The 25895-nt window shown below is 44.4% G+C and overlaps 1 protein-coding gene across 1 annotated transcript in view; it reads right to left on the reverse strand.

Moving 5' to 3' along the window:
- Positions 1–1043: 1043 nt before the first annotated feature.
- Positions 1044–25895, reverse strand: part of rab39b (RAB39B, member RAS oncogene family) — a 28464-nt gene continuing 3612 nt past the window's right edge. Inside the window, exons 2-3 of the mRNA XM_023948878.1 lie at positions 7253–7433; positions 1044–1816 (exon numbers count right to left, since the gene is read on the reverse strand). Coding sequence (XP_023804646.1) covers positions 1571–1816; positions 7253–7433 — 427 coding nt within the window. The 3' untranslated portion in view covers positions 1044–1570. The remainder of the gene's footprint in view (positions 1817–7252; positions 7434–25895) is intronic.

A 25895-nucleotide genomic window follows, 5' to 3' on the forward strand; every position in this document is an offset into this window, starting at 1 on the left:
ATTGCATTTCTGAGTATTTCTTTATTGAAATTGTGGTGAATCAGGTGCATGCGAAAAAAATGCCATTTAAAAAAGCTTGTAGTTGATACATTCAAACAACAATTGGCAGGCCACAAGCTCCCTGCTCCGCCCCATTCTGATGTACAGTATTCCCCCATATTCGCGGGGGTTATGCCCCCCCGTGCGAATAACGAAAATCCGCGAATAATTGACGCTGTTTTAAAACTCCCAGAGCCAGAGCCTCTGCAGAGTCAGAACCTTTTTCTGCCGTTTGGGTTCATTTCCAGAAGCTGGAGATGATGCAGGGCGTTTGGATGGCATCTTAAACGCGTAAACAATACTTTACAGTAAAGTACAGAGCAAATCGTTTTTCAAAATTCGCGGAATGAGCGCTGTTCTGCGTCTCACGCTTGTGATGTCACGTCATCTGCGGCCACCCGCGAATGGGCGGGGCGCAAATATTAAACCGCGAATGAGCGGGGGATTACTGTATCCACTTGTAGACATTAGATCCATGTACGTCTTTTCTCATCTGAGCTGGAACTGTATGGCTGGATAGCTCCAATATTGCTCACCATTTTTTGTTGAATCTGTAATGATAGGTTGGGGTTTTGAGAGGTTGTAAACTAACATTAGAGAATGTACACAAAGGGATGATGGTAAATGAGCAGAGGCTTACTTTCGCGCCAACAGCCCTACCCAAACTCTGAAGCGAACATCATGTTTTATGATGTTGCCTAATAATGGCATAATTATAATTCAAAAAACACTGGGAGCGCTTTTACAATAGATCAAAAGATGATAGGAGTGTGACTCTAAGCTACATTTTTTTATCTCCTAAGTTTATTTTGAGTTATGTGGCTCTCCCACTTCTCAAATTTCCATTTATCGATGTTCCCTCTCTTCTGCCTTCAGGAAAAAAGAAAAATATATATTTATATATACACACACATATATATATATATATATATATATATATATATATATATATATATATATATATATATATATATATATATATATATATATATATATATGTTTGCTTATTTACACCCCTCAGACATCCCCAGTGAGACTCAGTATTTCAACTCAGCTTTACTGTTAAGGTGCTTTCTTATTATAAGTTCAAGCTTGCTGAATATGAGGGTTTTACATGTAAAAAGGTCTAACTATATAGTAACGTAATTGCATATTGAGAGGCAATAAATGAGGGGAGGTTATAATACCGAACAAGACAGAAAAACAAAAGCAATCATGTGAAACAGAACCAGAAAGGATTCTCTTTCTAAGGCCTTTGAGAGAAATGCCGGGAGCAAATCCAACAGGTTGGAATTATAAGAGCCCCCTAACTGTGCATCTGCCATCCCATTGTTAGAAAAGACTTAACAGAATTTGGATCAGTCCTTTGTTGTGATTCCTCCCTGCTGATGGTGTTCTGGAATAAGCCTGACAAAAAATTTGATCTCGCTTTGAAGGAAAAACCACAATTTCAGTCAGGAGGCCTCAGCCTCCCCCCGCTTCTTTCATTCCTGCATGGACTTCTACTTTCATTCACGAAACTCTTTCCAGATCAGCATAAACAGCGCCGGTCGCTTTTGGTCACCTCCTCTGAAGAGTGGACCACGTTGGGCACAAACCCGCTCTTCACACCCTCCCACCCTTCCTGGATTGTGATGTCACCAGACCGCACCAAGTCAAAGATGTCTCTGGTCAGTTCCGTGAAGGCATGTTCCACATTGATGGCGTCACGGGCGGAGGTTTCAATGTAGCGCATCCCATACGCCCCTGAGAGCTTCTCTGCTTCTTGCTGGGTCACCTGGAAGGTCAAACAAGTTCAGGTGAATCTTTGACAAGATGAAATTGCGCCAACAGTGTTTGACGGATGTGGAACAGCCTTTAACTGTATATGAGTATTAAACTGTTAAATATGTAGAACTGGACCAAGTAAGTGTGATGTCATTCACAGAAAAAGGTTTACTTTTTTTAGGGCGGTGCCTGGGGGCGGGGGCCTGGGCTTGCTCCAGGGGAGGGCAGCGCTTTCCTGGCTCCTCTCTTTTGTGTGGGGTGGGGAGTGTGGGGCCTGGGCTGAGGAGACCTGGGGTCAATGCTGGAGGTGGCTGGGGGACGGCTATTTCACCACCGCGGGACAGTCTACCAGATGACCCCAACTTACTCTCTTCCTCATATAATAGCTCATGGGGGGTCAGCTTGTGATGCACCTTGGCGGGAGGAGCTACTTGGCAGTTGTCTGCTCCCATGGTCCCCTCTCAGTTTTAATTGCACAATAGACATGTAGGACCCTTAGTAGTGGGGGTGCTTGGACATCACTGCCAGCAAGCAGCAGATGTCCTCTCAGTGCCCTACCTGCCAATTTTAACTGCACCTTAGACATTTAGGGGCCCTTGGTGGGGAGGGTGTTTGGTCATCACTGTGAGTAATCAGGAGATGCCTCTCAGTGTCCTACTCACCAATTTTAACTGCACCCTTTAGTACACACACCCTTTACCCCTAAAAAATATACACTCCAACATACGTACAGATACATCTACACAAATGTGCTCACGAACACACGCACATACATTTCACAAGGAAGGTGTGACTTCGGACCATCTGTTCCCTACCCCATCCCTGGCCGGGGGGTAAAAGACCCTCTGCAACGGCGGCCGTGTCCCTTGGGTGCTGGCTTCCTGGGCCCAGTGGCCCTCTCTCCATGCAGGGAGAGGAATCCCTGAATTCTGTGCCAAGACCATGAGCTGGGGATCACATTATATCTGAGCCTGGGGTCCGTGTCCCTGTGGTGTAGGTTCTGATCCTTGCCCACGTGCGCCGGCCTTCTCCAAAATTCCAGCTGTGGGTGAGCCTGGACGGGCCATGTCTACAACACTCCACTTCTCTTGGGCGTCTTCCTCCTGGGCAGGGGTGGCCGGCCCCTGCTTTGCTCTCTCATGGACTACCGTGGGCTGGGTGTCTGCCTGGAGTGTGGACTCCCTTGGGGGGCCCTGGCTTGTGCCTGGGGTTGGGGTGGGGAGATGCTCAGAACTCCTGGATGGTGGTGGGGTGCTTGTCTGGGGCTGGGGGTGCTCTCCTGGTACGGGGCCCCGTGTTGGGCCCTCCCAGCGCAGCGGGGGCTTTTATGATCGGGCTGTAGCTCACACTCTGTCCCCCTATGCCCCCCTGCTCTCTGGCATTGGGGGCCCCTGTGGCGGTCCTGCTGGCCCTGGCCCGGGTGGCGGATGTGATTGCCATGCGGGCGGTTGTTCTCTATCTGCTGCCGTGCGTTGGGGAGGTCCTGGTTACCGCTGCTGCTGCAGCGGGGGTCTTGGTGTGGGGAGGGCTGGGCACTCTCCCTCTTTCTTTTTACATTCCATCATCCACCTTAGAAAAACATCAACACTCACTCAAGCACAAGTGTTAATTCACCTTTGCACAAATAGTTTGTGTGACTGAATGAAATGTTTCACATCAGTTTGAATGCATACATCTGCGTGAGTGAACAATAGTTGTATTGTGTACATGTTGACATGAATATTTTTGGAGCCAGCATGTATGTTATAACATTTGAGTGTGTGTGGACAGGCCCTGCCCTTTCTAGATTTGTATTACATCTTAACCTAACCATAATGATTATAAACGTCCAGCAACTTGTTGCTTTATGCTGCTTCATGGTTTTACCCCCCCCCCCCCTTCCATAATCACCCCCCTATCCCCCCCTCTCTGATATCCCTCTTGCTTCTTTTTTCTCATTTTTAAATCTCTTAGACCCCTTGCATTTAAAGAAAGTACGGAAACATCTGTTTTAAGATGCAACGTGTAAAAAGAAAGTAACTCTTACAAAGCTAAATGACGCTGAAAGTATTACTGAACAAAAACTTTAAGGTAACAAAACCTTGAATTTACAGTAAACATCTTGAATTACTTGCAAGACTAAATAAAGTTATGGTGTGACTCTCTGGCTATTAATGAAAGCATAAGGACCACGAAACAGTCGTACAACCATTCTTCCTCGCCTGTTTAACTTTGGGCCACACCGCTTTTCTTGCCTCTCTGTCTCCTTTGAAGAAGTGTTCTGCAAACCAAATGTTCAGGTCTCGACAGACAGGATGATGTTTAGTCATTCGCCACAGCTCGTCTCAGTATCTCCTTCCTGTGAACTGAATGATGATTTGACGGGGGCGGTTGACATCCATTGGGCCCAGCTGGTGTACCATGTCGAGAATGTATTCCACCTTCTCTATTCAGGGTGGTGCGATCTTTGTGATGATATCTGCCACAATCCCTCGAGAGTCTTCACCTTTTTTTTCCTTTAACACCATTTAGTCTCAAGTGTCATCTTCTTTTGTATCTTTCCGATTCCGACGTTTTGTTTTCCATCTCTGATGCTCTTTGCTCTAATTCCACACTTTTCTCTTTCAGACATTTCACTTCTTCCAACTTTTTACTTCTATCTTTACATTCTTAGATTTCAGCAGAGTTAAACTCCACAGCTTTGGCGATAGTAGATACAGTAAGTATAGTCAGAGTGTTTTGCTGCAGCTCCGACTTAAAGTCTTTCATCATCCTTTTAAGGCTTTCATTTGCAGCTAAGATTGGTGTGTTGGACTCTGCTCATGCTCTGAGAGAGCAGGTTTTATCTGGTCTTGATTTTTTTTTGCGCCGCTGCTGGTTTCGAAGGTGACGCTACGCTGTTTTTTGTGCCCTTTGCATTTGTTTCCATGTCCTCAGGCTTGTGGAAAGAGCATTTTTTTAGCTTTAGCATTAGCTGTAGCTTTAGCATTAGATTTAGCCATGTTCGTGTTAGTTATTGGACGAGTTAGGCGATCCCCACCTGGTTCATAAATTTGCCTTCTTTTATCTTGATATCCAGTAGAGAGTCGGTCTTGTAAATATTCAGTCTTAAACTAGCATTTTGAAGGTTATGCTGCGCAGGACGCTTACCAGACGTTTGCTCCCATCGCCATCTTGCCGGCTTCGCGTACAAAGCATGTAGCCTTCACATGTAAACTGACTGCTCACGAGTATGTTGACAGAGACAAGTTACCTCAGCACATCCTGAATATTATTTCTGTTCGACCATAAAGTGCCTGCCTGGATGCCGGCATGACAAGCTGAGTTCCGCGGCCGGGCATGGCTCGCTCCTCTGCCGGGCATAGCTCGTTCCGCACCAGGGCATAGCTCGCTCCTCTGCCGGGCATAGCTTGCTCCATTGCCAGGCATAGCTCGCTCCTCTGCCGGGCATGGCTCGCTCCTCTGCCGGGCATAGCTCATTCCGCACCAGGGCATAGCTCGCTCCGCGGCCGGGCATAGCTTGCTCCACGGCCAGGCATAGCTCGCTCCTCTGCCAGGCATAGCTTGCTCCACGGCCAGGCATAGCTCGCTCCTCTGCCGGGCATAGCTTGCTCCACGGCCAGGCATAGCTCGCTCCTTTGCCGGGCATAGCTTGCTCCACGGCCAGGCATAGCTCGCTCCTCTGCCGTCATAGCTCGCTCCGCGGCCAGCCGGAACTCATTTGCTTGTCATGCCAGCATCCGGGCAGCCGACTGGCAAACAGACAGAGAGTTGATGCGGAATAGGGAAGCAGCAAGCTTGGCATCCTAAATCTTATTATATTTTAATTATTTTCATTTATACAATAATAAATCGATCCCCCAGTTTGATTCTTGCTTTTATTTTTGCCCACTTGAATTAATGTGGGTCACAGAGACACAAAAGGAGAGACGGAAAGCAGATTTTCCGGCAGGACGGAGTGCGTACCAAGGCCAAAAGCTCCCTGCTTTGGTTTGCAACTGGGAGGGGAACGGGGGGTGGGGGTTGCTCCACAACTCAGAAGCATATTTCTAATGCAGTGTTTTTCAACCAGTGTGTGCCGCGGGAGATGGTCAAGTGTGCCGTGGGAAATTGTCCTCATTAACTGATTTAAGAACATTTTCCATCTCCAGGATTTCAGCTCTTTGTTCATCCTTACAGGCCCTGATAAAACACTAAGAAATTAGTTATATGAAAGATCGTAAAATACTTTTTTCTTTGTGTTTATTTGATTCTATTAAAGACATTTTGATAAGAATGACGGTACGGTGATTTAGCTGCAACTAAAGCCGGTTTCTGAAAAGTCCTGCCCCTTTAACTGTCTCCACCAATCATTCTTGGATTCTTAATCACATGTCATCAGTGAACACAACAATGAAGCTCAGAGACGCTAGTCTTTCTGTGTTTGGCGGATTATTAAACTACATCTCCCATGATTTTCTCCTTTTTTTTTTTGTGAATGCTGGTGTGCCGCGGGATTTTTGTCAAGGTTAAAGTGTTCCATGGCTCAAAAAAGGTTGAAAAACATTGTTTTAATGAACTACTGCTACTCTGCCAAAACTTGAAAACGACAAAGGTTTTTTTTTTTAATTTTGGCAAAAACAGCATACCGTATTTTCATGACCATAGGGCGCACCGGGTTATAGGGCGCGGTCTCAGTTATGGGTAATTTTTCGGTATTTGACACATGCTAAAGGCACACCAGGTGTTAAGGTGCGGGCACGTTAACACATCCTGTAAAACAGGGATGCTAGTGTTGAACCTTTCCTGCAATGACGTTTCTGACTGCAGGAGACAGCGATAGGAATGTGCTTAGCTCACTTAGCTGAGTGTCTGCCCCCTCCTTTTGCAAATGGGGGAGCACGGCACGAGGCAACTCAGCACACACACATTGGTTTGTACTGAGTGTCTGCCTCCTCCTTTTGCAAACGGGGAAGCATAGCACGAGGCAACTCAGCACACACACATTTCAGCACACACACATTGGCTTGTAATAAGTGCCTGCCCCTTCCTTTTGCAAACAGGGGAGCGTGGCACGTGGGAACTCAGCACACACACATACACACTCATTGTGGAAAAAAGCAGCGGGAGAAAAACCGAGTTGGTTTTTCATGCCGACTTCCACAACTACACATTAGGCGCACCGCCTCATAGGGCGCCCCCTACAGTTTGGAGAAAATGTAAGACTTGTAAGTGCGCCTTATGGTCGTGAAAATACGATAATGATAATTAAAACCCCTTGGGAATGCTTTTTACAATAGACCAAAAGAAGTGAGACTTTAAAAGAATAAAATAAGAAAAAAGTTCAAATTGTTGTCTGAACCAAACATGTACAGACATCTGAATCAGCAATTTTTTTAAGTTGCACTTTTCAAATGCCAAATAGGACACATTAACACACAGATTTTCATTGAGCTTGGGATATACAGGATATATAACACAATCATACCTGTCGCTGTGTTTCCAGGTCACACTTGTGGCCCACCAGCATGAAGACGATGGTATGTGGCTGCACATGACTGCGAGCCTCCTCCAGCCAGTCGTGAACGTTTTGAAAGGATCGGCGGTTGGTTATGTCAAAGAGAAGGAGCCCACCTACAGAGTTACGGTAGTAAGCTCTGGTAATGGACCTGTACACAAAGTAAAGAGGAAGTCTTCCCAATGTCACATAGATAAAGGATAGCAAGAATATCAGTATCTATTGCACGCCTTTTTACATCAATTAATATTGTTAATATCAGGCTGTTTGTGGCCTAAATAGTAATGCCAGAAGTACAACTAGTTAACTAATGACAGCCAAAAATGCAAACTAATTAAGAAGTACTATTTTAAAATGTGCACCAGTTTACTAGTGGGCACTATTTGTGCTTACTGGTTTACAAGCGAAGATTGAAAAAGGCCACTAATTAACTAATTACATGCAAAATTCTACAACTAGTAAGTCTCTTGTAGAATAAGCTAACTAGTAAACAAGTGTTACCAAAATCTTGTACTAGTTTACTAGTGACATGGAAAATATTAACTATTTGACTAGTGAGATGTATGTAAGTCTTACTAGTTAACAGGTGAGAGAGAAAATTGCACTAGTTAATTGGTGCTGTGCAAAAACCCCACTAATTAACTAGTGAGCACAATATTTTCTTATAAGTTCAATAGTCACTATAGTGAACTAGTGAAGAACTAATTGTCAGCTAGTTAACTAGTGCTACAATATGCCAGTGTGGGTGAGTGATGTAATCCAGAAAAAGTCTTGCTATTGGCTCTGCAGCAAAGTTCCAACCCACTCAAACCAAGATAAACTCTTTAAGTCCCAGTGTTTTTTTTACTGTTGATAATTACAGCCTTGTGGTCTTTTTTATTATTATTAATTATTCAAAACAGAAGTCTTGGTTATCGGTTCTGAAGCTGAGAGAGATCAGATCCAATTTTATCCATAAACCACCTGTATGATTGTATATGATATAGTAAGGAAGCTCAGGGTGATTCCAGAAGCAGTTCTTAGCTTTGACCAACATGTGAATCAAGTAACTAAAATTGCTTTTTACTATCTGAGGAATATCGCCCAGGTGAGACCCTTTCTCTCTAAAGCCAGTGTTGAAACTGCAATTCATGCTTTTATCACATCAAGAAAAGATTACTGTAATGCCCTCCTTTCTGATGTAAAGATAACCACTCTTGATCACGTGCAGCTAGACCTGAAACAGAACATCAATGGGGGACCTTTCTGTGTGGAGTTTGCATGTTCTCCCTGTGCATGCCTTGGTTTTCTCCATGGGGACTCCAGCTTCCTCCAACCATTTAAAGCCATGCTTCATAGATTAACTGGTAACTCTGAATCAGGGGGTGGGCACGCTTTTCAACTCGTGGGGTTTTAGAAAAGCCCAACAATAAGTCAATAGACTAGGCTTTTCTAAATAATTTAAATTACATGTCAAAGAGGTCTAAAACTTTGAAATGTTTAAAAATTATTTTAAAAATTTCTTTGTAATATTCTATTTATTTATAAGACGTCCTGCAACAATGCATTTTTTATTAAAGTTTGAGCTTATAAGGGTGACTGTTTCTCTTATTTAACAGCAACAAATGATGTATATATATATATATATATATATATATATAAATTATATACATATATTATATATTTATTTATATGTATAAATATATAAAAATTTGAATAAATATAAATTAAATAAAAGCTACCTAGATGCCACAAAGGGCTATAGAAATCATTGTCATGTGGGCGTCGTCAACCTCACCAAGATGGCGTCGCGCTCCGCCACCGACGGCCAGGCTTCCCAAGCGGGGGTGTCTCCTCTAGCGATATAACTCATTGGTTTTTTTTAATCTTGCGCATGTGCAAAAGTAACACGATGGAGACGAAGTGTCTACACATGATAGCCGTTCCCGATTTCGGTGAAAACATGGCAGAAGCTGCTCCGAGCCGGCCTGATTCTGTGATTTATACAGTAATTATATGGCATCAGTGTTGCTAAAATGTACTTAAGATTGAAATCAGTAAACAAGTTATTATGGGAAATAATATTAAAGTAAGTGCATTGCATATTTTTGAACGATGCATATACATAAACTCACACTTAAAAGATTTACTTTAAAAGTTCATAAAATACTTAATGTGTTTTTTCTGCAGGTGATGTTTCTCAAAGCAAAGTTCCAGAAAAGTTTGTGCTGCAGAAGAACAGATGGCAGCTCTACATGGGAATAAAAAAAGACTAAAGTAATTCATATCACCGTGCAGTATACAGGCAAATCACCATGATTTACGTGCAATGTAATTATTGAATATTACTTTACGACAGAGTTTTAGGGCCACCAAAAAAAAAAAACTTAAATTACGAGATTTTATCTTGTTAATTTAGGAGATAAAAACTCGTAATTTTATGAGTTTTTAAAAACTCGTAATTTTACGAGTTTTTATCTCATATATTTACGACTTAAATTTCATAAATATACGAGAAAAAGTCATAGATTAACAAGTAAAAAACACCGAAGTTGTCCGTTATCGGAGCCTAGCTTGAAGGTGAAATATGTGGAGGCTTTTGTGAAGCTTTATTTCCGGATTATTAAAGTTTTAAAACAAAGAGATTCTGAACCTTTTGATGACTCAAAATCAGATTATTGTCAGTGGAGACGGCTTTCCGGGGTTCAGTGTCAGTAAAGTGGAATTTTATATGTAACATAAAGAGCTCAGAGACACGTTTGGTGTAGAGCAGGGGTGCTCAAACTTTATTGCCATGTGAGCTACTTTGAGTCGACAATGTCTTGAAGATCTACCTGTGTACGCAGATATATTGTAACGACCCAGCTGGTACGTCACTGTAGTGGGAAAGCAAGAGCCAAGCTGCTGATCAACTGGCTACGTTGGAGAGCTGTCCGTGCCCCATACACCGCACGACTCCGAACAGTCTCAGACAGAGAGAAACAAAGAGAGAGGAAAAATGCCTAATCTCCTTTCCAGCATCAAAGCCCATTTATTTACACACACACAAACAGCTTAAGAGCAAGGAGGTCACTCCTGTTGCCAGTCCTCTCACTCATGGTTTTTACACCAAGATTCCCTACTTCCCATGAGTCTTAGGGGCTTAAGGCGGGGCTAACCCCCAGATCGCCACACTACCCCTACTTAAGAGGGTTTAGTGTCCCCACAACCCTCACATAGCTGTGAACCAAACAACACATGAGTCATTGAACACAGTCCCTGAACTGGCTGCCTCCGTGTCCGGGCCGGCCTTGCTGTTGAGTCAGCAACACCTTGTCCACCATTTTCGTGCTCCACACCCACAGCGGTTGCAGAATTGTCCTCGTCTCCTTGTGCAGTAGGAGCTAAAGGGTCGTGAGGGGCCAGTCTATCCTTATGGAGCACCACCCTTCGACCCCGACCTGGCAGCCGCACCCGATACACCACTTCTGAGATCTGTTCTAAGATCTTTCCAGGTCCTTGCCAGTGGCTCATGAGCTTGGGTGAGAGTCCTCGTTTCCTCACTGGGCAGTACACCCATACCCTGTCCACCTGTACAAAAACTGGCCCGTGGGCTCGGGTATCATACACCCTCTTTTGCTTGACCCCAGCTCCTCGCTGGGCTTCTACTGCCAGACGATGCACCTCCCCCAACCTGTCCTTCATCTGTCGCAAATAATCCAGTTCGAAACCTCCTGTGATCTCTGGCTCAGGTTCAGTGCCAAACACATCAACAACATCTGCAGCGCAGGCGTGCACTGGCTGGACTCCTGGACTGCCGTACAATATGCCCACAGGACCAGGGGTAGATGTTGGTCCCAGTCTCTCTGATGCGTACTGGTCAGTGTAGCAAGCTGGGTGGCCAATGTCCGGTTGACGCTCTCCACCAATCCCTCGCTCTGTGGATGAATTGGTGTAGTACGGGTCTTCCTCACCCCCAGGCGCTTGCACACCTCTGCGAAGAGTCTGCTCTCAAAGTTCCTGCCCTGGTCACTGTGGAGCTCATTGGGGACTCCGAACCGCGTGAACATCCCCTCCACCAGATACTTTGTCGTTATTGTGGCACTCTGGTCTGGCACCGCATATGCTTCTGCCCACTTGGTGAAGTAATCCATGGCCACCAGGACAATGCGGTTACCAGTGTCTGTGAGAGGAAAGGGACTCGGTACATCCACGCCAACCCTCTCCATTAGAGCTCCCACCAGGTACTGCTGCAGAGGGGCACGGCACTGCTGTGTGGGCCCCTTGTGCTGTGCAAAGATCACAGCAGTGAACATGCAATTCAGCAGCCTGTCGACAGCCAGGCCAGTAAAATCGTGCACTCAGCCGCTTCACAGTCTTTGTATTCCCAAAGTGGCCAGCACCTGCCGCCCCATTGACCCAGCACCTCATCCCGTAGAGAAGTGGGCACAAGGAGCTGCAGCCGGTCTCGACCTGCCCCTGTGGCCCGCCAGCGCCGATACAGAACACCGTTGTGGAGCTCCAGGTTACCCCACTGGGAGAGTAGCGTCTTCAGCTCTGGGTCACCAGCTGACACAGCTTACCAATCAGGACGTTGTCCTGCCTTGACCCACTTCCTTGTCTCGGCCAAAACCTGGTCTGCCTCTTGTGCCTCTTGCAGTTGCTCTTGCGAAAACAGCCCCGCCCCTCACCCTGCACCTGTGGCGATGTCACTGCTGCAGCCACCATTATTGCTGTCCCCTGGTTCCGCTCCTCCTGACGCCCGCAGTACCTGCACTCCTCAATGAGACAACGGCGCCGGGAGATTGCATCAGCGTGTGAGTGCCGCTGTCCTGGTCGGTGCTGAATGGAGAAGTCATACTCCTGAAGCACCTCAATCCATCTGGCCACCTGACCATCTGGCTGACGGAAGTTCAACAGCCATGTGAGAGAGGCATGGTCGGTCCTCAGCGTGAACCTGGTGCCAAGCAGGTAAGTGCTTCACAGCTAAAACCACCGCTAGCAGCTCTCGTCTGGTGACGCAGTAGTTCTGCTCTGGTTTCTTGAGGCTGCAGCTGTAAAAAGCCACCACTCTCTCCCCACCTTCTCCAGGCTGTGCCAGCACAGCACCAACCCCGACGCCACTAGCATCAGTGTCCAGGATAAAAGGCTGTCCAGGGTCAGGATAAGCCAAAACAGGGGCCTGTGTCAGTGCAGCTTTGAGGTGTTGGAAGGCCTCAGTGCAGTCTCTAGTCCAGTCAAACCAACGACCTTTGTGGGTGAGTTGGTGAAGGGGTGCAGCCACTGTAGCAAAGTCTCTAATGAACTTCTGGTAATAAGATGCCAGGCCCAGGAAACTCCGCGACTCATTGAGATTAGCTGGCTGTGGCCATTCTTTCACTGCTGCCACCTTCGCTGGGTTAGTATTCACCCCCTCACTACTGACCACATGTCCCATAAAGTGTGTTTCTCTGGCCATAAAACAAAACTTTGTTGGGTTCAGGCGCAGCCCTGCTCCACGAATGGCCGCAAACACTTCCCTTAAATTACCCAGGGCAGTGTCAAAGTCCTGCGCATGCACCAACAAATCATCCAAGTACACCACACAGCGGCTGCGGGGAATATTCCTCAATATCCGCTCCATGAGCCGCTCAAATGTGGCAGGTGCATTGCACAGTCCAAATGGTATCACAGTGAACTGCCACAGTCCCTGACCAATGCTAAAAGCAGTCTTAGCTCTGTCTTCTTTGGCCAATTCAACTTGCCAGTAGCCGCTCCACAAGTCCAAAGAGCTAAACCACTGGGACCCAGCAACATAGTCCAGAGCGTCGTCAATCCGTGGCAGGGGGTAATAATCTTTCCTCGTTACAGCATTGAGTCGTCTGTAATCCACACAGGGGTGCCACCCTCCATCTTTCTTTCGGACCATGACTACAGGTGCAGTCCATGGGCTGTCTGATGGCTCAATAATCCCGTTAGCTGCCATGGTGCGAATGCAATCCTCTGCAGCCTGCCGTTTGGCCAAGGGCAGCCTATGTGGCCGGAAGCGAATGGAATCTGCATCCCCAGTGTTGATGTGGTGCTGTACCAGACTAGTCCTGGTGCAGTCCTCATCTCAAGCAGCATAAATGTCCACATACTCCAGCAAGAGGTGATTCAGCTGCTCTTTCTGTTCTGCATCCAGTGATTGGCCACACCGGGCCGCTAACTCCTCGATGGCGGCTGCAGCTGCTGTGGCAGAGGGCGGGCAGTTGGGGGTCTTTTTATTGGGATCTCGGTTGAACCAGAGTGTCACAATCTCTGTACCAAGGTGGAGGCGAGCCCTTGACACGTCAACTTGTGCTCCCCATTGGCTTAGTAAATCCAGCCCCAGGATGCAGTCCTCATGAATATCAGCCAGCCAAAACTCATGCTCACATTTCTGGGTTCCGACCACCACCTCAACAGTCTTTCTCCCAGCTAGCTGGGTTCGCTCACCCGTTACTGTCAACAGTTCCGTGTCTGCAGGTGCCCACCCAGCAGAATCAGGTCCACTGTCCCCCTGCGTAGCAGGCTAATGGTTGCTCCAGTATCAACCAATGCCCTGCAGTGGTAATCCCCAACACTGCACTCCACAAACAGTCCCTGTGATGTCCCACAGCATCCCACCACTGGACAGAGGGGTGTCTGCTGACAGGGCGAGGGTTCCCTCACAACCTCGCCCCACCTTCGTTTCCCACCCCGCTACTAATGTTCCTGGGTGCTGGAGCCAAACAGTCCATGGCAAAGTGTCCTTGGACCCCGCAGCGGTGGCAGCGCAACCCTCGAGGTGCACGTCGCCTTGGGGGAGCAGACTCTGTCCGATTAATTGCTACTTCTAATACTGATTCCTCTCCATCCTCCACACCAGCTGCTCGGACCAGAGCATGAGGTGGTGTGGGTCTGTTAGCAACCCCCTAGCTGAAGTAATTCCTCTGCAGTCTCAGCTTCCTGCAGCGCTACCCCCAGGGTAGATGGCCTCGCCAGCCGTACATGCTGGCGCATACATTCCGGAGCAAGTCCTCTGAAGAAGGCATGGACGCTCAGTTCCTCCACTGCTGCAGGTGGAAAGGTTGGATAACCCCGCTGAGCAAAGAGCTGCACATCGGCGGCGAAGGTCCCCAAGCGTTCGTCATCTCTATGCTGACGAGACTCCAGCTGCTGACGGTTCCTTTCAGTTGAAATCTGCTCTCCAAAACGTCGCTCCAATGCTGCTGTCAACGCCGACATTCTCGCTGCTCCGCAGAAGAGAGCAATACCTGGAGTGCAGCGCCCTCCAAAGCCAAGGCTAGGTGTGTAACAGTCTCTTCAGGACTCCAGCCCCCATTGCCGGCCACCAAGTTGACCTGGGCCAGGTATTAACGGTGTTAAGCCATTGTACCGCGGACGTTTGACTGGGTTGCGTGCCGTCACAGACTGCTCTGCATGGGTCATCACCGGCGTGGAAACCCAACAGGCTGCAGATGACGGCGGGCACTCGTGCCATTAGGGAGATGATTCACCCTTGCTCCTCGCTTGTCCCGAGCTGCCTCCAAAATACGGATCTGTCGCTCAATCTCTGCCATCTCCCGCTCCATGTCGTAGCTCTCCATAGCACAGCAGTATCAGTTAAGAATCCCACTTCTGACACCAATGTAACGACCCAGCTGGTACGTCACTGTAGCGGGGAAAGCAAGAGCCAAGCTGCATCTCCCGCTCCATGTCGTAGCTCTCCATAGCACAGCAGTATCAGTTAAGAATCCCACTTCTGACACTAATGTATCGACCCAGCTGGTACGTCACTGTAGTGGGGAAAGCAAGAGCCAAGCTGCTGATCAACTGGCTACGTTGGAGAGCTGTCCGTGCCCCATACACCGCACGTCTCCGAACAGTCTCAGAGAGAGAAACAAAGAGAGAGGCAGATTGCATAATCTCCTTTCCAGCATCAAAGCCCATTTATTTACGCACACACAAACAACTTAACAGCAAGGAGGTCACTCCTGTTGCCAGTCCCTCATGTCCTTGAATATTGACTGGTCGATCGCGATCGACGTAATGAGCACCCCTGGTGTAGAGGATCGCTGCAGCCTTTATTTTCCTTTACATTCACACAACCTGAAGTTCATTTGTCTCCTTACGTCATGAACCTGTCAACTGAACACCAATGCGGAAGTAAACAGTGTTACATACGCCCCCTCCTGCAGATGAAGCGTCCCGTTTCAGCATAAAACAATAAAGAGGAATGAAAAAAGTATTTTATATTCGCATTAGAACGTTGAAAATGCCAAAAACGTGCTCCTCCTCAGACGGAAACATCACACAAACGTAGAGATCTGGTCTTTGGTGGAGGAAGATAACTTTAATAAATTGTAAATCAAACAAAAAAACTCTGTCGTAATTATTTAACCTTAATATGTAATTTTTTTTTTATCGCAGGTCCTTTAGAAAAATATATATATATTTCTTTAACCTGCTGCATAAGCCTGATTGGTTGTAAAGGATGCATTGGGGAGTGAAAGACGAGCCATGATTCCTGCCTTTAGCATCGGGCTGATGATCTGGAAAACCACATTTATGAGGAATCGCATCAAACATTTGTACAACTCCAAACAACTTAATGTTTCTTTAAGCAAAACTTCAATTTAAAACTTTAATATTAGAATTGCTTTATTTAGGAGTTTTTCCATGTTCACCATTTTAGGTTTTAAAGCTTTATTAACAAAGTTGATGTTTGATTTTCAAAGCTGTTCTTTAGAAATGTTTGTCAATGAAAAAACTGAATGCTGACATGAGGATTGTAATAATGGATATGAAAATAAACAAAAAAATGTTTTCGTTGTGTTCCAATTTTTTTTATTTTTTCTGAAATGTTTTTTTAATTATTGTTTTTTAAGTTTTGGTTTCTGAAATTTTGTTTTGTTTTCTAAAATGTAATACTGCTTTTTAACATTTTTTTTTTTAAATTTTCCTTGTGATCTTAAAAATGTTTTTGTATCAAGTGATTTGTTGAAATTATTTGCACTTCAGGGCCACCGTACATCTGTGATAATGAAAAAAAGTCAAATTCTTATGTCTTCAACTGATGCTGCACATCCAGTACAGACCAAAGGTTTGGCCACACCTTCTCGTTTAAATGAATGGGAAGGTGTGTCCAATCTTTTGGTCTGTACTGTATATCTGCATTCCCTTTTTTACCATTACAGTGTTCCCTCAATTATTTCAGGAGTTACGTTACAAAAATTACCGTGAACGATGAACTCTGCGTAGTTAGATTACAGATGTTTCACTTTATGCACTTTTCCTAGACAGACAAGAACATTTTCTGTCAGAGATGCAGGACAAACGCAGGACGCAGGTGGCAGGACGCAGGACGCCTAATTTCTCAGAATAAAGTCCAAATTTAATTAGTAGGACTGATCGAATGACACAAGTACTCATAAAGCTGAGAAAACGCACAAAACAATCCAGCAACAAGTGCAGGGGAGATGCAGACTATAAACATGAGGACAGATTGACAATTACAAACAGGTGCACTGAGGGAGAATTACACTGGGGAGAAATCATGACACCTGAAATGAGAGGACATGTGAGAAACTGAAAGTAACAAAATAAAAGCAGAACAAAAAACCACCCTGGCTCCAAAACCTCACATTTTCACACTTTCCTCTCTTGTTTAAATTATCAAAGTTTAAACCTTCATTGTAATTAATTCCAGGAGTATAGAATGAAAACAAAAGATCTGAAGAGCTGTGCGTTTCTGTACAGGAGACACGGCACGCAGGAAATTGATTGACAAGATCTCCAACCACTTAGGATACAAAACGAGTGCGCTGTTTAAAAAATAAGCAGCATAATCTGTCTAACACAGTGAGCAAAACTGCAAAAGATGAACTGCGATGTAGAAAGAAAACACTGTCTTCTTTTACTTTACAGGGATTTTTAGGGTTCAGATAAAGGATGGATCAAAATATGTACTATGTGGGTCTTAATCGCATGGCGAGACTGAAAAAAAAATTACGGGGCTTTGATATTGTTCAGGGGCCGGGCCAAACAAGGAGGCGGCCCGGATCTGACCCGCAGGCTGTAGTTTGCCCACCTTTGCTCTAAATTGTCCATAGGTGTGACTTCTAGTATGCATGGGTGTGTGATTGTGGCCCTGCGACAGACTGGTAACCTGTCCAGGATGTCCCCAGTCTTCGCCCACAAGTGGCCGGTATAGGCTCCGGCAGCACCGTGACCCCAAAAGGGAACAAACGGCTTAGAAAAGGGGTGGGCAAACTACGGCACGTGGGCTGCATCCGGCCCGCCTCCAATTTTGGTCCAGCCCACTGAGCAATATCAGAGACCCATTTTTTTTATTTAATTTTTTTATTTTTAATATCAAGACCTGCATAGTGCGTGACATTTTATTCGACCTTTCTCCCATCTGCTCTCCGACCTAAAACCCTCTAAAATCCCTGTCAAATAGAACAGAAGATAGTCTTCCCTTTTTACGTCGTAGTTCAACTTTTCCGGTTTAGCTTATTCTTTTAGAGCAGGGGTCGGGAACCCATGGCTCACCAGCCATTTCTGGCTCTGTTGATGGCCACATCTGGCTCACAGACAAATCTTTAATTATAAAAAATTTTCTTCATCAGACTTGTCCTTCTCGGGCGCAATGTAATGCCAGGGGGTGCGCAGTATTACTGGGGCTTGGTTTACTATTATATCACAGAATTTGTACCAGCCGGACCCGTGCGCTCCCGTCTTTGGGGAGGAGTGCGCAGCTGCAAGGAGGGGATGTAGGAAAAGGGGAGTGGTAGTGGGCGCAGGCTGCAAGGTGAAACGCGCACTGATTATGAAAACTATTATGAAAGTTTCTTTGCCAAAGGGGAAAAGGCCCAGCCAGGAGATAGAAGAGGATCCTTGGACTCCCCAAAAAAGAAAACTACATTTAATAGACAGTATCAGGAGTACTTAAAATCGGATTTATCCCAATGAGAGATTCCCACGCACCATTCAGCATTGTGGTGAGTCGGATTTTTCATGCACTTATTTTGAAGGCATGTTTAAATGTTATCATAGCGACAGAAAGTGTTGCGGGCAGAGAGGACATTGCTCATGTCATAATTTGTGTTTATCGTTATGTTTAGATTATACCACAGTTTTCATGCATGTCATATCATATTATTTTGTTGAACTGTAGTGTCGGTCACATGCACGTTTGGTCTGCTGTTGGAGTTGTGCAGGCTGCAGCCAAAGGTAACTCTCGGAGCTGGCAGCACAGGGAATAATGGGATCAATCCCCTTTGCCTGCTTTGGTCAAAATAGGGTTGAGCACAGGTGTGTCTTTTTGCCTACGTGTCCTTTCATCTGGCAGTTATGTTGTTTCACCCTAAGTTATTTCTTTCCTGTTATTTTTACTTCTTTTTAGCACCATGAGTGTGGGAAGGGGAGAGGATAATGACACATGTGAGATGTACAATGTTTTGCGTGTCAAAATAAAAGCGCAAATGACATGATGCCTCTGCCAACTATTCTCCCCCTCGCCCGCCTGCTCTGTTCCTGACGTGACCAGCTGCCACCACTTACCTTCATCACCGCCGTTGCCTCTTAAGGAGCACCTGGACCTCCACTCGACGACAGTTCTTTGTTCATCCCATGGTGCATAGTCTGGCTCGCTCATGTTCCTGTTTTGTTTGCCAAGCTTCGTGTTACTTATTGCTCCTCTCGTCTTTGCCTCAGGAAATATCTACTACGGATCTTACCTGGTCGCTGTCCTCTGGTTTCACGCCGTCTCACCTCTTGAATCCTGCTGCTGCTCTCCTCCAGCCAGCCGCCGCGCCTCTGTTGGAAAGAAGCCATAACTCACCTTTCTATATAAAGACTTTAAAACTCACCTTGTTGTCCGAGTCTCCTTCTGGGTTACAGCATCTGGGTCACTCCGAACTATTGTCTGACCATGACAGCATAGTACTTCTTATCACGTGCTTTTGCCTCTATTGTAGCGTTGATACAATGTATGTCCGCCACATATAATGTATCAGTGAGAAAGTTCGTGAGAACTTTGCCAGACTTTTACCTGGTCCGTGGTGCATTAAGGTTGAGGACCACTGCTATAGCAGACTGAGTTGACCTGGGTGGCTGTTTGGTCACGTTAAAAGTTCCTGAGTTAATTGAACGTATCAAGTAGAGATGCTGATTGGGCCTCAATTCTGTTGCTCAGCCTGTCGCTGGGGAGTTTGGACCAATGGGGTTCAGCTATGGGCTGAATAAGGGAAATAGGAGGGCTGGTCCGGGAGGGAGGGAATAAATAGTTGGGGGAGCACTTTAGGCGGCAGAGATTCTGGAGTTGCTGAATAAGTTGTACGGTGTTGGCTACGACCTGCAGTAACTAGAACAAAGAACCTTAAAAGAGATTAAATCTCCATGCCTCAGTGTGGGAAAGGGACACTACAATATTTTTGTCTAATAAATGAGTATTTCTTACCATTATTGTGACTTCTGGTGCTGCGTGGTTTTGCTGATGGTCTCGCCTGGGTGATATTTGGTGAATTTAAGCTTCACGCAGGCGCTGAGACTTTCATCCGTTAAACGTGGTCATACTTTGGTCTTAATGTTCTTTAGAGAACATTATGCATTTCTAACACAAAGTTAGAAATGCACATGTGGAACCAAACATTGTCAGTAAAAACATTCACACGCTGCAATGTGTGGTATTTGACGAGCAGCGTGTTCTGATCAGTGCGCGTTTCACCTTGCTGCCTGCGACTACTACCCCTCCCCTTTTTCTTCTCAAAGACGGGAGCGCGCAGCTGCATGACGCCAACTCACAGGTTTCAGCCAAGTACAAACTCTGTGATATAAAAGATAATAGTAACATGATAGTGGCACAGATTTTTTTTCCTGCAAGCAGCGGTACTACTGACTTCACATCGCGCCCGAGAAGGACTGGTCTAATATTTAATTTTTTTATAATTAAAGATTTATCTGCGAGCTAGATGTGGCCATCAAAAGAGCCAGATATGGCTTGCGAGCCATGGGTTCCCGCCCCCTGAGCTAGATTGTTAGCAGGAACTAGCAGAAGAGATCACATCACTCCTGTGTTAGTTTCACTTCACTGGCTCCAAGTTTATTCTAGAAATAAGTTCAAAATCCTCCTGCTAACCTATAAGTTTCTACATTCAAAGTTAGACTTATTGTTAGACTAGCTAGTAATCAGAGAATGTTTAACTTAATGTTAATGTGTTCAAATTAAACTCAATAACAATAACATTTAGTTGTTAGTAGGCTGCTAGTAATTTTGAAGCTGGGTTAGCTATGGTCCACTGGGGTTCTGTCCTCTGTTCTCATCTACTTCTACTCTCCTTCTCTTTTCTATTCTTGGTCGTTATTCATCATTTAGTTCTCCGTGCCTCTGTTTGGTGCAGTGCGATTCATGTACTGTCCCTGGAGAACAAAGTCATGGATTTAGAGTCAAGATCAAGGCAGAACAACTTAAGACTTGTCAACTTGCCAGAAGGAGCTGAAGGTGAGAACTCGTAACTTTTCTTGGCAAAAGTGGCTTCCAGAGGCACTTGACCCTGCATTGTTTTAAACTCAGTATATACAGTATATATATACTGGAACAAAACGTAAATTGACTAGATGTGAGAACAAGGTTCTGTTAGAATGCTACTACTCAAGCAATCCTACCCAGAAAGGTTGCATGCAGAGAATGTTTAATGAATGGATGCTTCGAAACCCACAATCAAGGTTAACTGCCAAACACCTGGTAGCCCAATGTTTCAATATCCACAAACGGCAACTCCAATCACAACGTGAGATTGAAGTGGTACAATCCAATTGCAATATCACCAAGGGGGAGCCAGAACAGCAGGTCAGAGAGGAGGCTATGCCACACTCCCACCCTGAGCTTGGGTACACAGCCCCAACAACCACAGATCCGCTGAGCAAGGCAGCAACTGACCTGAATGACAAGATCATGTCTAGAATGAACACTAGGCAACCCTGACATCAGTTACAACGGTTAAGTGATGTACCGCCTGAAAGTCTCCTGGAAGCTGTGAATGAAGCATTGAGGGCAATCCCTACCACAACAATCACAGAAAGCAATGAACTGGTTTACACCTCAGCAGTTACAGTTACAAGTATCTTGGAATTCTGCAGGCAAATGGCAACCTGGAGCATGTCCTTGAGGATGGACCGGTCGATTGCGATCTACGTGATGAGCAGCCCTGCTCTAAATTGTCCCTAGGTCTGATTGTGAGCGTGCATGGGTGTGGGATTGTGGCCCTGCGACAGACTGGCGACCTATCCAGGATGTCCCCTGCCTTTGCCCGGAAGTGGCCGGGATAGGCTCTGGCAGCCCCGTGTCCCTGAAAGGGAAAAACGGATTAGAAGATAAATGAATGAATATTTGAAACTCATGTAATGTTCTTAAAATTGAATATTATTGAAATACGTACTGACACAGTCAATCCGTTCCTCTGGCACCACTAGGCAGATTTTGGACATAAAACTATTTAACAAAGGTTATTTTCTCTCAAAAAAGTTGGAAATGTTTTTTGCTCTCTTCAAACATTGTTTAAGTGAAAAAGTCTATTTGATCTAATGTCACAAATGTAAGCACATTTACAATCAGCTTGATCCTACTATTTCTTTGTTTTTTTCAGGCCGTCCTGTACATTGCCTTCAATGCACCATTTGACTACTCAGTGTTAAAAGTGTGTGACAGCAAGCATCACTTTAATTACTCCATTTAGCATAAAGTGATATTTGAGTGTAACCCAAGAAATACCCACTGACAGCATGACATGCTTGCATTGCGGAGGTGGTAGTGTCTACTGTAGCTTGAAAACTATGCTATTGATAGGGTCGTTAAGTCAAACCATATTCAAAAGCACTTGAAATTAGTCTGTGTAACTTTGATTACACTTATACTGTAGTTACAGGAAAGTATTTGCCCACTGGACTGAACAGGGCAGAAGACTACTGGCAGGCCAACATGTTCCTGTTTTATGGTTGAAGAGAGGAAAGGTGAAATAAATGGAATATCTATCTTGAAAAAATAAAACACTTGATATGAAATTTGTTTTGATTTTTCTAAATTACAATCCAAAGTATACTAAATAGTTAAATTAGTATACAAAAATTAGCTGTAATGCACAACTGTCATAGACTTATAAGATAGACTTTCTAGATCATTTTTATTTTATTTTATTTTTTGAGCCAGGTGATTAGGAGTGATGCTGAAATATTGTATTATGTTCTCTGTCCTTGGAATTTGATATTACTTTATTATCTGCTCCATCAATACAACACATTTTTAAATTAAAATTCAAAGAAAATTATTACACTTCATAAAATCTAAATGTAGGGGTTGAGGGTGTAATAACTTTAACCTTTCCAAATAGTATTTTTAAAAGTTTTCAGAGTTGTAGCAACTGTTAATAAAAGTTTTTAATGTGAATAAAGGGTAACTGTTTCGGTCTTTTGCTTAAAATACTTTTAGATTGCAAGATGAGCTTAAAATGGGACAAAAAAACGTAACTCGTTTTATTTCTTTCAAAGTTAATATTAGTAAAAAGTGTTCAGACTTGTAGAACTATACCTGTTTACAATTGAACTTTAGCTTCAGTGTTTACATTCCTTGGACTATCACAACTCCGGATAGAATTAGCCGGGAATCTGCTAATTCCTTTGTGAAGAAAAGCGGTTTTGCAATATTTTATATTACTAACGTGTTGCAGATTGGTTTCGTATGGGTAAAAAGCCACTTTCTCTGTGAATCAGCTGATCGTGTAGTTACGGTAAGTCAAAGGAAAGGATTGGAAGCTTAAAATGGGAGGGGAACTAAATGCAGAAACCAAACGATTACGTTTGCAAGATAAACTGAGATAAATTGGTGTTTTTTTGCCTTATAAAAATGAGCAAAACAATGACTTTTGTTTTGAGTGGAAGAGGATGAACGTCGTCTGGTTCTGGTGTCTTTCAACTTCCAGCTAATGATGTTTTTGGGCGCAATCTTGTTGACTGCGACCAGGTCCTCTTGGGAGGAGGGGGATGGTGAAATACAATCCCTAAAGCTTCAAAGGGGAATGGTTAGAGGAATGACTTTAATGTTTTAATACAGGGCCATAGGCTGGCTTTGAGAGCCGGAGCTACTCCCATGATGTCAACAGGAGAGCTGCAAGAGGTAGACAGTTAGGAGGGCATTCTGCTAATACTAAATGTTGCTCATTTGACCACCCATTGGTGGCATATTGGTTAAACGATGAGTGAAAAATTTGGACCAAACACTGTGGTTAATTAGGGAAATGAGGCTGCTGATTGAGCAGCCAGGCATTCTGGTAATATACAGATGATGTTAACTGAACCACAAAATCTAAAAGAACTTTTGTCCCAGATCATGTTGTAACAGGTCGTTAGAGACCAGCTGGACGCATCACCAAACAAGAAAACCGTGTGGCAACATCAATGGGCCATGGAAAAGCTCGTCACAGGGGTGTGGAGGTCAGCAGTGTTTCAGTATCTGTTGGTTGTTGTTGACTCTTTTACAGCATGGCCAGAAGCGTTCCGAGCAAAGCAAGAGAACAACACTGGCGTTATTAAGTGTCTAATCAATCATTATATTCCACAGCATGGGTTCCCAAAGAGACAAAGGGTCTCACTTTAAGGCTGCTGACTTAGGGACAGTTGAGATCTCACACATAAAAAATTGGACGGAAAAAGAATGAGTCAAATTTTAAAGCAAAAATTGGCACAGAACTAATTTAACTGGGTTCAAGTGCTCTCATGACTGTCAGATACTCAGTGAATGAAAACAGTTCATTCCAAATGAGCTTCTAACAGGTTGACAGTTGGGCGAAGAAGAGCCTTTTAGGTATCAGTCCAAACCATATTGTAACAAACTTATAGTTTCAGCTTTTGCATCACAGATAAGAGTCCAGTCCACCTTATTGTGGCACAGCAGAACCACACATGGCTGAGTGGGGTCTTTTGAAGGTAATCAAGAGAAAGTGATACAGTACGCCTGCGAGGTGATCTAAACCTCGCTGGGCAGGCCAATTTCAAGTGGCAGAATGCACTTCACATGTAGTGCACCTGAAGGGCAAAGACAATACCTGGTAACACTGGAGTCAGTGCACACTGGCTGAAGAGCCAGAGGGTGGTAAACAGGCATCCACACTCATCTTCATGAGGCAGCGGCTGCCCACAGGTCCCCTACAACCCCTGACGAGCTCACCAACTACAGGCCCCAGATGGAAAGAGTTCCTGTCCACGCAGGAGAATCTGGAGTTACAGTACATTGGTAGCTCCGTCTGACCCACTGCCTGCTGGAAACACGCCAGAGGTGTGAGTCTAGCGCCACCCTGGTTTACCTGCTGCACCACACACTCGCTTGAGGACTACATATTGCACACAAATGGACAGGTGCAGACATGATTTGCGTATAAAGAGGTTGTGTGTGCTATGTTCTGTGATAGGTGCTTTTTTCTCATTCCAACCACTACAGCTTTTGACAGTGAGATGGCTTAGGATCTTGAGGGTCTCTAAATACATTTTGCTTACATTAATCTACTTATTGAATCATAAGGAGCTGAAGCCAGTTGAAACCAGTTAGGGGGTGTTTTAAGTATCTAATCAGTACTTTTCCGCTGACAAACAAAGCTATAAATGAACATGCAGTGGTTACCCTTACAGTGCCCAATCTATAAAAAAAGAAGAGGAGAAACAAGATAAAGAAAAGGAAATAGCTAGGAAGGCACATTTTTTCTAGTATTACCTGCAACAATAACGTTGATGACCAAAACTTTTATTTTTGGTCAATGACCAAAACCTTAATGTTGCAATTGACATCATATTTCATTTTTTAAGCTTTTATTTTCTTTGGAAACATCTGTTTTACCTGTACATTGACAATTTTACATACTTTGACAGCTGTATGTAAAACTAGTGGTAACCCTCAACACGTCATGACTCACGTATCTGCTGAAACACCAAGTTTTTATTTGATTATTAGTTCATAAATGTTTAATGAGCTGTGATGGTCATGCAGCCTGCTACTGCAATAAGATTTCAATGGGACAAATAACTTTGATTATTCATTACTTTAATAAACTTTAATAATCATTTGTGCGAGCCTTCACATTTTCAGAAACTTTTTTAATCAGTTAACTGGAGATTTTAACAGATAAAGTGGGTTAATTGTGAGCCTGCTTGTATGAAATATATTATTTTATCTATTTACAATTAATCAATAAGGCAATGGATTTTTTTATAAATTTGTTGGTATTTTAAATATTAATATTTACTATTTAATACAACTCTATGGTGACAAAACATAATTTAACTTGTCATAAATAAAAATGTGCCAATCTTAGGATTGAAAACCGCAACCATAAGCTGATTTTCCAAGAAAAACATGAATTTAATGACTTCTGGAATAGCTAATAGGAAACATGCACAATCTAACTGCATTTTTACCATGCTTATATAGTTTGTTTAATCTTATGTTCTGATAATTGTGCTATGGAAAATTGTATAAAAAGTGTTTTGTACACAGTTCTCAATTGTAATCACAACAAAACATCGCTGTTGACATGGACAAACAAAATTCTGTTCTTACTCCTACATGTGTCTGGGTGTGTGTGTGTATATATATGTGAGGTGGAGGAGGCGGGGAGGGGCTGTGCAG

This window comes from Oryzias latipes, chromosome 18 (genome assembly GCF_002234675.1).
Source record: "Oryzias latipes chromosome 18, ASM223467v1".
Lineage (NCBI taxonomy): Eukaryota > Metazoa > Chordata > Actinopteri > Beloniformes > Adrianichthyidae > Oryzias > Oryzias latipes.